Source organism: Arachis ipaensis, chromosome B09 (genome assembly GCF_000816755.2).
Source record: "Arachis ipaensis cultivar K30076 chromosome B09, Araip1.1, whole genome shotgun sequence".
Taxonomy (NCBI): Eukaryota; Viridiplantae; Streptophyta; class Magnoliopsida; order Fabales; family Fabaceae; genus Arachis; species Arachis ipaensis.
Genome location: NC_029793.2, coordinates 146,003,275 through 146,014,755, shown reverse-complemented (window position 1 = coordinate 146,014,755; position 11,481 = coordinate 146,003,275). Strand labels below are relative to the sequence as shown.

The 11,481-nt window shown below is 35.4% G+C and overlaps 3 protein-coding genes across 3 annotated transcripts; 2 read left to right on the top strand and 1 right to left on the bottom strand.

The window, feature by feature from the left end:
• On the top strand, window positions 1-2,423 carry LOC107617558 (perakine reductase). Its single transcript, XM_016319336.2, has 7 exons — window positions 1-234; window positions 555-725; window positions 931-1,134; window positions 1,268-1,440; window positions 1,612-1,708; window positions 1,784-1,937; window positions 2,033-2,423. Exons 1-7 carry the CDS (start codon window positions 178-180, stop codon window positions 2,212-2,214), a joined length of 1,038 nt encoding a protein of 345 aa, XP_016174822.1. The 5' UTR covers window positions 1-177; the 3' UTR covers window positions 2,215-2,423.
• LOC107617560 (early light-induced protein, chloroplastic) lies at window positions 3,040-4,047 on the top strand. Its single transcript, XM_016319337.1, has 3 exons — window positions 3,040-3,297; window positions 3,411-3,485; window positions 3,578-4,047. Exons 1-3 carry the CDS (start codon window positions 3,145-3,147, stop codon window positions 3,920-3,922), a joined length of 573 nt encoding a protein of 190 aa, XP_016174823.1. The 5' UTR covers window positions 3,040-3,144; the 3' UTR covers window positions 3,923-4,047.
• LOC107617557 (dymeclin) lies at window positions 4,784-11,025 on the bottom strand. Its single transcript, XM_021111244.1, has 18 exons — window positions 10,520-11,025; window positions 9,970-10,206; window positions 9,604-9,667; window positions 9,381-9,510; window positions 9,142-9,286; window positions 8,769-8,990; window positions 8,607-8,691; window positions 8,062-8,164; window positions 7,667-7,792; window positions 7,474-7,587; window positions 6,773-6,891; window positions 6,567-6,654; window positions 6,390-6,482; window positions 6,169-6,258; window positions 5,878-5,997; window positions 5,710-5,801; window positions 5,551-5,606; window positions 4,784-5,228 (listed from the first exon to the last, which is right to left on the bottom strand). Exons 1-18 carry the CDS (start codon window positions 10,707-10,709, stop codon window positions 5,146-5,148), a joined length of 2,157 nt encoding a protein of 718 aa, XP_020966903.1. The 5' UTR covers window positions 10,710-11,025; the 3' UTR covers window positions 4,784-5,145.

Below are 11,481 nucleotides of genomic sequence, written 5' to 3'. Positions count from 1 at the left end.
CAATACAATTTTTGTGGTTGGTGATTGTGATTGACAATCAAACTGGACAATTAAACAATTGATGAAATCAACCTATGAATAACACATTGTTTTTTAATTAGATACTTAAATAGGAACATCTCTTTAATGTCTTCAACTTGCATCTTAAGCAGCACCAAAGCTCAATAGCAGTTAAAAATGGAGAAGACCAAGATTCATGTTCCCAGAGTTAAACTCGGTAGCCAAGGCTTAGAGGTAATTTTTTGCTATGATCCCATCTACAAATGCCTATAAGAGCCAAACTAGTTCATGTTCATCATCCAACGTTGTTATAGAAGAGTTTAATCAACTTGATTGAAGGAAGATTGTGTCTTTTCAGTTGATCCTTTTGATCTCAGATATCATTCATAATAGGACTTTGCACTAAGTAGTAAGCGTATCATGGTTTTGCCAGAAGTTGATTATCTAGTAGCTTTTACCAAAAACATTTGTGTTCCTCTTTCCCAATGCAAATCTTTGGTTTAGTATTTGTGAGAGAATAAGAACTCATTGTAATATTCGGTTATGGATTGCAGGTTTCTAGGTTGGGGTTTGGATGTGGAGGGCTATCTGGAATTTACAATGCCCCCCTTTCCCATGAAGAAGGATGTTCAATTATTAAGCAAGTATTCAATAAAGGTGTCACCTTCTTTGACACGTCAGATCTTTATGGGGATAATCATGATAATGAAATCATGGTTGGCAAGGTAACCACACTACACAAGTAATTAATCTTAGCTTGTTTGTTCTGGTTCCAAACAAAGTCTAGTAGTTTGGTTAACATCTGATTCACAAAATAGATCACTCTTTAGAACTTGCAAATAGAATTTGGTGTAGGAAAACAAAAGTTGGAAGATTAAAATTTGATTCATATATGTTGATTATTGAAGATTCCTTTACTTCTGCCCTTAGGCCTTAAAAGAGTTGCCTCGCGAAAAAGTTCAGTTGGCTACAAAATTTGGTGTCATTAACAATGGTGGGATGAATTTTGAAGTAAAGGGTAGCCCTGAATATGTGCGAAAATGCTGCGAAGCTAGCCTTAAGCGACTTGATGTCCAGTATATCGATTTGTACTATCAACACAGAGTTGACACTTCAGTGCCAATAGAAGACACTGTAAGTACTTAATGGTTTCGCTTCTATTATCTCTTGTTTGTTATGCAAGTTACATGCCTTTCAAGGAAGAACTTTATGACTATCTATGGTTAGTTATATGCTTTAAAATATGAGCTTTGTGATTGTGAAAAAGATTGGGGAGCTGAAAAGGCTGGTAAATGAAGGGAAGATAAAATATATTGGGCTATCAGAGGCTAATGTTGACACAATAAGAAGAGCACATGCGGTTCATCCTATTACTGCTTTGCAAATGGAGTATTCTTTATGGAGCCGTGACATTGAAGAAACTATAATTCCACTATGCAGGTAGTTAGCAAGAATAACATCATCATTCTTCTGTTGATTAATATTCTCACTAATCATGATTATAGTATACTACTCCAAGTTGATATGATGCTATGTTTTCTTTCTCTTTCGAATGTTGTATTTATAGTATATACTGCTATACTCTAACTAAGAAGCATTGTGCACTTGCAGAGAACTAGGAATCGGAATAGTGGCGTATAGCCCTCTTGGTCGTGGCTTTTTCGCTGGTAAAGCAGTGGTTGAGTCTCTTCCTAATCAGAGCTTGCTGGTATGTAACTACTAACTAGTGATAAACAAGTGCATAATACCATAATCTTCTCTGGTATGATGGATTCTGTAACAGGCTATGCATCCAAGGTTCAGTGAAGAGAATTTGGAAAAGAACAAGCCTTTTTATAAAAGAGTTGATGAGTTGGCTTCTAAACATTCATGCACTCCATCTCAACTAGCTCTATCATGGCTTATTCATCAGGGAAATGACATAATCCCAATCCCAGGTAGACACTTCAGTTGTTAACAAATTCTGTCAACTTAATTTTTATTTACACAAAAGGGATAATTGCTTTGTCATATATTTGATGTGATGTCATAGGAACTACTAAACTGAGGAACTTTGAGAACAACATTGGATCTTTGGCTGTAAAGCTTACAGAACAAGATTTGAGGGAAATTTCTGATACTGTTCCTGCCAATGAAATTGCCGGGGAACAAGAGTATAGTACTTTAGAAAAATACTCTTGGAAATTTGCAACTACACCCTTACCACCAAAGTAATTCTGCTGATAAAAATGTTGCAAGTGTTGTGTTATGCATTGATTTGTGCTGTATTTGTATTCAATTCGACCACTATGTTTATCTCAACAAACTAGCCTGTGGGATACCCCCAAGAATGGTTTATAATAATTAATGACAGCAAGAAAGCCCAATAAGAATATAAAGATTTTACCCATACTGTCAATATATTCAAAATAAGTTTTTTATTACTATTGCAGTTGTTTCAAATTTTATTAGTTTCCAATTGCCATGTGTTAGTCTAATGGAGGGTAAAAGATAAATCTCTAATTATAAGTTGATAAAAATGTGCCAAAAAGGATTATGATTTTGTATAGATTTATAACAAATAAAACATGTGGTTTGTACTTAGACAAGAAGCACCTCTGGTGAAATTGAAACAATAAATGGCAACAAATTGTTGTTTCAAAGATGAGTTTGGAAACCAAAAAAAAAATAAAAAAGGACAAGAGTTTTAATTTCTTGTAGTGGCTGATTAATTATAATAAGCAACGTGCCAACAACCAAACCACAGCAAATGTACTTGGTAGTACCTAGAAGCCTATGGAACCTTCTGGTATTTACCAAGAAACAGTAACAACTAATTGAGGTAGTGCAATGCTCCAAGTCTCCAAAATCATTGCAACCTCAGAATCAGAATCAGTGAGTCTCACTCTCTGGTTCTGATGGAAGCCACGTCTATTGCTTTTAGCATGTGTGGACAATGGAACCCACGTGAACCAATGAACTTTATGACTCCTTCTATGCCATGACGTGGAACCTAAATATCCACCACTACACTTACCCCCTTAACTCTATATAACCAACCTTCATTCAACACTCTTCCATCATCTCAAGAGTGCAATTTGATACTCACTAAGAAGCTATCTGCGGTTTCACTCACAAGGTTATTAGTAACATACCAATCTAGCAATGGCTGTTTCATCTTATGCTATGCAATCTATCCTTGCCAGCCCTATGACTCGCACTCCTAGCAGGTCAAGAGTGAACCAATTTGGTGTTCCTGCTCTGTACATGCCTAACATGAGAAGGAATGCTAGCCTTAGTGTTCGATCCATGGCTGAGGTAAGTAGTGGTTGCATTTATGTGTTGTGGTTTCATGCTAGCTAGCTTTAATATGATCATTTAATATGATATAATGGCATATGAATCATTGGTTTTCTTTTTGGGAATTGCAGGAAGAGCAGAAAGAACAATCAACTGAACCTATAAGCCCAGTTACACCACCAAAGCCTCAGCCTCGTTCACCAAAGGTGAGTACCATACCCTTAACAATTTAACAAATATAAAGTGTATCATAAAATTGGTTATTGACATGAATGATGTGTTTATGTGCAAATGGCAGATGAGCACAAAGTTCAGTGATGTGTTGGCATTCAGTGGGCCAGCACCTGAGAGGATCAATGGAAGGCTTGCAATGATTGGATTTGTAGCAGCATTAGCAGTGGAACTATCCAACGGTCAAGATTTGTTGTCACAGATATCCAATGGTGGGATCCCATGGTTCTTGGGGACTAGTGTGGTGCTGTCCCTTGCTTCATTGATCCCACTGTTTCAAGGTGTTAGTGTTGAGTCAAAATCTGGTGGATTCATGTCCTCAGATGCTGAGCTTTGGAATGGTAGATTTGCCATGTTGGGCTTGATTGCTCTTGCTTTCACTGAGTATGTTAAGGGTGGTACCCTTGTGTAATCATTTTTAAGCCTCCAGTATTCTTATATTACCTTTTATCTTATCTTATGTATGTATAGAATTTTATAAAGGATTTTTCTGAGATAAATTCATGATCATAATATCATATGCTGATTCCTTCAAAATGCTTATGAATGATGCCTAATTTCCCTTAAAGGAAAATTTCAATACAATGAGTAATCGATTATCCTTGTTGCACTTTGGAATAAAGGACACAATTACAAATATCTTGGTTTAAGAACTTGGAAGCAGACAATAATAGTGATCCAAATAGACCCAAGATAAAGGAAAAATTGTACAAATATGTGACAGTTTAAATTCATTAGAAAATTGTGCAAGCTGTCTCATTCATCCATTTGAATTCTTCCAATATGCATTCTCATCCGTTCATTTCTCCGTCTTTCTCAACTAATATGCTTGCTGAAGTTGGCATTTTGTGAAAACAAGAAATTATTATCATCATCATCATCATCATCATCATCATCATCATTATTATTATTATTATCCATAAAAAGGCAAGAAAATATTACCCTTCTCATGAATGGATTTTAATCTTTTTAACCTTGCCATTTGAAGTACATAAAAATAAAGTTTGGTCACTTCTATAACAAAATTGATATGTGGTCAGGAACGTGACGAGATTACCATTCTGTCCCTTAATTCTAAGATGACGAAAATACCCTCCTGACCACGTATAAAAAATTCACCATATTTTAGTTAGTTAAATTGAAAATACATTATCGTGCATTTCATATAATTTGGTGTGTCTAAATTAAAACTCAAAACATTATTTAATGATAAAGTAATAAGGCATAACTGCTTAGAATTAAATCTATCATCAGTAAATTTAGATTCTCAATATTCTTGACAAATGATAAAAATTTTCCTTGACAACATACGAGTAGAATTTACAAAGTTGTGCCTTGTGTTAACAACGAGCTCAGCTCAGCAAGAAAATAGATAGATTATAAGGAACGAACATCTACCAAACCTAAACATGAATATTAGAATCACCACTTATTTCGATGTCTCATTTTCAATCTACGGTAAAGGACCTCTACACCCAAAATTTATGAACAGGAAAAGAATTGAGATTGAGAACAATACACATCTTAGAAGTAATTTTTGGGTCCTAATAGCTACATTTCATTTCATATCATGTATATGTACAAATATTCACCGACCAAGTAACGTGCTAGGCAGCCAAGTGCATATGCTCCTAACTATGGATCAAGCTGATACTCCGGCTTGTCAAAATCACCATTCCGGAGTGTGCTTCCCACCACCCCATTTTCAACACACTGCAATTCATTATTACAAAGTCAACAACAAAACCAAGTTAAGAAATCAGTGCCTTGTATCCAATGCCAAAGAAACTAAAATCACATTACTCAATGGACGAAATTGACCTAACATTAAGTGGGTTAGGCATAAGTTGGAAGATTGAAACACATTTTCTATCCTTTAATTACTTGTTTTACAAGTTGAAGATCATGGGGTGGTCCACTTGTAACAAACTGGCAAGTCTTCATCGAAACCAGCATGGCTTAAATTATGGATCAACTAATCATAATGGCTAATTATCCACCATAAAAAATACAGTAGCAAAATCAAGGGAATAAAAAAAAGGAAATTTAGATCAATTGGAAACAAATTTATGGCTGCTGGGTTGAACGTGAGTCCCCTGAAAGAGGAGCAATTTTACATTAGAGACACAGACAGAACAAAATATCATCACAGATTAAAATTGACTATACGATGTGTTACAAGGAGGCCAGGAACCATACCAACGCGATAGTACTAGCTGCCAGACATATGGAATAAAGAACTCCTCCGGATGACTCTCTTGTTCATATGTGAAGCGCAGTTGAGTGAACATCTGCCAAACAAGATAGAACCTAATTATACTCCCTATTGGAAATAAACCAGAATAACTTAATCTTACACTATCTTACCTTCATTCCATCACCCCGCCAAGAACGACAATTGACAATTATCACCTGAAGCACTTCTTTTACGGACCAATCGCCACTCACTCTTTGAGCATCCATACGACTATTGAAAAAATCCAAGACCTGCAATATTAATAAATAAATTATATATTCTGACACTAAGGACTCATGAGATGATGCATCACAAAGACAATATTTCACAAATCTAACTGAAGATACAACAGAATTTGCTCTCTGAAATGAATCAAGATTTCAAGGATAAGCTGTGACTTAAATAAAATGCACTGCACGTACAGTATAAATGTTCTCAAGCAGTTCACTAAATCGTGGATGATTCTTAAATGGCTGAAAGACTTCCTGCCTATGCATTATTGCATATACTACCTGCTCGAATCACACAAGAAAGCACCAGGATAGGTGTAAAAGGTTATAATGTAAAATTTTTAATACAGTGAACCAGATAGAACTATATGTTATAAATCTGCAATCAATAAAAGTTGAAGATCATATCATACCTCGGGATTCCGAGGCAGTGCATAAGTCAGGATTGCATTTATTATTTCCAGTACCAGCCTCAAGAAGTCAGTATAAATGTGCAATTCAGTTGACTGTACAAAAAATATAAATTAGAAAAAGAAATAGCCTAAAGTTTATAATCAAACGAATAATAGAAGTGCTTAGACAATACATACCATATCCTCTATTAGGCTGTTTCCCTCAATCAAGTTGCCTTTTTCATTATGGAGCTTATTATCTCTGCGATCTGCTAGTTTATTATACCTAATGTGAAGCAACAATATGGTCAAATTGTTATCCCAGAAACTGCAGTCAGTTAAGATATAAATATGAAATAGAGATAGTATATTATTACAGAGGCCAAGAGAAAAGGTAGACATACTTGCGTGAGAGCATATCAAAAAGGCTAACTAGTCTCTGAGACGCATATGCACTCAATCGGTGGACATGAGGAGCCATGTTTGCCAGAGTTGCCAAACATGTTGTATGCAGATAAACATCCTATCATATTGAAAACAAATTAAATGACCAAAGGAAAGGATATGTGAATAAAATAAAGAGCACTTTGAGTAGTTATATAAAAATTAACCAATTATGTAAATAGTGGTTCTAAGATTGAAATACACATCCCTTCTACTGGTATCTATGAGTAATTACTTACGAAGTCACTGTCTCCAATATACATAATTAAATATGATAAACAGATTTGAGTGCCTTCTTATATCTTACTCTCAGGTTTGTACAAGCGCAAACTATATTACTAAATTAAGAAATAAGGTGTCCCTTTACAAAAGCTACTTTCAGTATAGAATATCCTTAGTTCACACTAAATAAAGACATCAGTACAAATATGAGCCATAAGAACTAGGGACAAAGTAATCCAATAAAAGGGAAAGATGTCACGTCAGTATCATCAATAACAAAGTCAGGAGAACAGATAATCATATTAATTTACCTGTATATAGGATTTTATTTTATAAAATATATATGCAATTTCCAAAATAAATTATCAGTCAGCAGAGAAGTTTCATATAGGTGAGACAGAGACTGAGCTAACAGACCAGCTAAGTTTAAGGATCATACCCGAAGTTTAGACAAATTATACTGTACAGTTCTGATAAGAATTATGACCAAGAGGGAACCAAGAGAAGTCTGATGCAGAAGACGTTCCTTGTACCATGGAACACCAGTCAAAATCTATCCAGGAAAATAGCACATCAGCATTTAGGACATACTTGCAGTTTTACATAGTTCAGTGCCAAAAGACAACACCTACCAGTTTATGAATGCTTGCATTAAAAGAAGAGTCTTGACTGAGTATGAGGAGTATAATCAGCAACATGTAAATTTGATTAGCTGTTCTCCTTGGAGCATTGTATAGAGCTTCCAGAATAGGCATTAACTGTTAATTTCATTAGATAGATAAAGATCACAATAAGGCTCAATTCTCAGTCATTGTAGAAGCAGCAGCAGGACTCATATGATTTAGAATGACTTGAGAAAGTGGCAGTCACATATATCATATCGATAATCAAGTAAATACATGAATCATAAAGTAATAAGCCTCCACAGGATTCTATTTCAAAGTCTTCTTTTGACTTCTAGATATATAACTAATTAATTCATTCCCACTTCCTCCATAGGAGAAACTTTAAGTTTGCTACCACATACCAAGGTATCCATGTCAGTCCGCACCAAGACATACTCCAGAAAGGCAGAATTTCCTTGCAGCAGTGAGTAAAGTAGAAGAACAGCAGCCTCATCAGCCAAGCATCTGTGGAGGAATAAAAGTGATAAGGTTTTAGAAACTGATGTGTTTAGAAGCACCAGTATATAATTAACGACACTTAATGCAAAACTGGAAGTCAATAACCAGGAGACACTAGGGACTCTAACCAAGAAACTGATGCACCAAGGACACAAACATCTTTTGCTTTTCTTTTCTTTTCTTTTTTTTTCCATTTCCCTCTTTCCAATTAATATTAATTGGGTGAACAGAAAGTTATGAGAAACAAGCTCTCTTTTCTTTATTTATAATAAAACTTGTATACAACTATTTCATGGTCCAATCATCTCACACTAGGAAAATATAAATTTTTTAGTGATCATGATTACATACAACTACTGACATGCCAATTGTATTTCCTGGAGAATGAATCAAATGAATCCACAAGTATGCATGATATAGATGTAGTATAAGGGAGCAAGCTACTCACATGCCAAGTGTATCAAACAATGAAGCAAATGGCAATTTTACAAGTTGACCACAGTGTGCATTGCCCTCAACATCTACTCGATCCACTGCATTCAAACAACTAATGAAAATTGCTCACTTACTCAATCAACTGAATGAAGTAGAGATATGAAAGATATATTACATTCACAATCAACTGCATGCTCTAAGGCCTTGCAATAAGGGTTGTCAGAAAAATATTGATTTTCTTTGTTATTCTCAGTGGCAGAGTAATCCTCACTCACAACACATTTATGATGATGAATGAGAACAAGAAGCACGTGAAGACTGCTATCTGCTAGAGGATTTCTTGATCCATCACCCCTTGAACTAACCAAATAACTGAATGGCAGTAAAACAATATTTGCTGCAAATCAAGTACACACCAAAAGTAGCCCATCAGTAAGTTGCCAACCTCAAGACTAGAATCTTACAGCAACAAGAAAATTATGATATCAGAAAAAGCATAATTGACTACAAGGAATGCATAAACAGAAAAGTATATCAAGTGACCATACCAGCTGCAGAACCAACTCTCTGCAACACACTGCTCTGGCTTCCTTCATAAAAGACGGAATAAGATGCCCTATTAAATGGAGCGCCACTGCGAGTAATGAAATTTAAGAGTAGTCTGCGAACAACTGAACAAACCAGAGAGCTGTCCTGCAAAATTAACAATACCATAACCTCAAATTCACTATCTGCAAATACAGAGTAACACAGCAATGAAGGTTCAGTTCATGTCTGGACTTCGAACCTGAGCCATTGCAGCATCAAGAAATGGGTTCACATCATGTGGTCCAGGAGACGGCCCACAGAGAAGCTGAGTTGACATTGCAATAATCATAAAATTAAGCAGCTCTAGATGCAGGACATATGTGTTGGCACTATAATTTAAAGGAGAAAAACCTTGTAAGGACCAAATGTTTAAAATACTATGCAGAAACAACTAGCAGCTCCAGTTACCCTTATATACATACCTCACATCTACTGAAGCAATAAAGTTCAGGACATTCCGCATAACAAAATTTTCAATTGTTTGATCTGTATAAAATATCCAAAGCAAAAATTATGAAATCTGAATAATACTGGTAATAATGTAATATGCACATATACAGCCAAGAAAAAAAAAAAGAAAAAAAGAAACTTGAAAGGGATAAATAATTTTCCTTTAAAAGAAAAAAAGTACACGCATATGAAACTGATGAAAAAAGCCGCGCCAGCCTCTACTTGAATCTTATACTAAAACAACACCCAAATCCATAGCATATATGAACAAAGTTAAATGAAATTAATATCTCAACAGATCATAAATCTAAATATGAAATGACAATTGCCACTCGTACCTCCCAAAACATCCATTGGTGTAGTCTCATTATCATCGAGAGATAGATGTAGCTCGACATATTCGCCTCGGAAACTCTCAATCAAGTGCTTCAGAAACACCGAACCGATGTACGCTGCATTAACAGCCTTTTCATAAACAAAGGGCGGCACCCCGGATATAGACATGGACTCCTGCAAGGTGCACGCCATATGGAACAAAATCTTTGCAAGATGCCTAGTTTGACCATTGTTTTTTGCTGCAAAGACAATTAGCAAAATAAGATTTTCCCATTAGAAACAAACTCAATCAACTTAACAGCATAATTAGCGTACTATGACCTAGTTCTATTAGAAACCCAATTTTTGTGACATAGCATAACTAAATATCTGAACTCCGTCATAGTGTCATCATTCAACATTCTAGACCATAAATCTCAACAAAATTAAGTTCCTAACAAACTCTATTATTCACTAATAGAACAATTGAAGCTCACCATGCAAGCCATTATCACTCTAAGCCTAAGATAAACTGTGATCAGGGAAGTAGTAGCAATCGGAAATAAGACTAACCCAATAGCTCACAAGCTTCTTGAACGCGGTCACTGGGCCATTGAACATGGATGGGAAGCTCTAGAAGCTTCTGCCAGAACTCTGATGAAAGTGGGAAGGACTTGTCACCGATGAAGGTTCCGATCAGATACTCCGCCGTCTCCGGCGAGAACGCTTCGCCCCTGCGAGGCGTTGACGGCGCCGACCCCATTACAGAAAATAGAAATAATAAGAGGTTTGTTTCGTCGCGATGCGTTTGATTCTTTCGGCACCGACACTCGTTGAAATCCCGTTCAAAGCAACGGCATTGTGCGGAAACTCGCCGAAAGATCAAAAGGGTTTGATCCGAAGGCGAAAACGGAGATGGGTTTTGAAAATCAGGTGAGTTCGTAGAAAGGGAACAGAGTGTGTGCAGGAAGACGAAGACGAAGACGAAGGAGCTTCGATACGAAGGTGTTTGGCAGAGAAATGAGTTTGAGTTAATAAGGACGTATTTGGAATTCGGATATGTTTCACGCGTTGTTGAACAAAACAAAATTTGGGTTTTGTCCTTAATCAAATTTCCCTATTTCTAAATTGAATTCATTAAAACTCACCCTAAAGTATTACTTTAATAATTACAAGATTATCTTTAAGTGGGTTAAATACCAATTATCCTACCAAAGTCAAAATAAAACTATGTTATTACTATTTTAGTAAATAAATTACTTATATGCTAATGAACTATAGCTCAAATGACATAATTTTTTTATACTCATTTAAAAGATCGCGGATTCGAATCTCTTTATTTTTGGTAAATAAATATATAAATAAATAAATTACTTATATGAAATAATGAATTCTTTTACTAACAAAAATACAAAATGGAGTGTTTGTATCGAAAACGAAATTCTAAGTTGCATCATTTTATAAAAATAAGAGATTTTCCTCGACTAATATATCAAAAATATTATTTGTATATTAAAATTAGTTATTAATATTAT

Coding starts and splice junctions, on each gene's coding strand:
- LOC107617558 (XM_016319336.2), top strand. CDS start 178: ATGGAGAAGACCAAGATTCATGTTCCCAGAGTTAAACTCGGTAGCCAA. Junction 726..930: donor ATGAAATCATGGTTGGCAAG/GTAACCACACTA, acceptor TTCTGCCCTTAG/GCCTTAAAAGAGTTGCCTCG. Junction 1,709..1,783: donor TTCCTAATCAGAGCTTGCTG/GTATGTAACTAC, acceptor ATTCTGTAACAG/GCTATGCATCCAAGGTTCAG.
- LOC107617560 (XM_016319337.1), top strand. CDS start 3,145: ATGGCTGTTTCATCTTATGCTATGCAATCTATCCTTGCCAGCCCTATG. Junction 3,298..3,410: donor GTGTTCGATCCATGGCTGAG/GTAAGTAGTGGT, acceptor TGGGAATTGCAG/GAAGAGCAGAAAGAACAATC. Junction 3,486..3,577: donor CTCAGCCTCGTTCACCAAAG/GTGAGTACCATA, acceptor TGCAAATGGCAG/ATGAGCACAAAGTTCAGTGA.
- LOC107617557 (XM_021111244.1), bottom strand. CDS start 10,709: ATGGGGTCGGCGCCGTCAACGCCTCGCAGGGGCGAAGCGTTCTCGCCG. Junction 6,259..6,389: donor CACTGCCTCGGAATCCCGAG/GTATGATATGAT, acceptor TGATTCGAGCAG/GTAGTATATGCAATAATGCA. Junction 5,229..5,550: donor TCCAATTGATCTAAATTTCC/TTTTTTTTATTC, acceptor GTAATAATGAAT/TGCAGTGTGTTGAAAATGGG.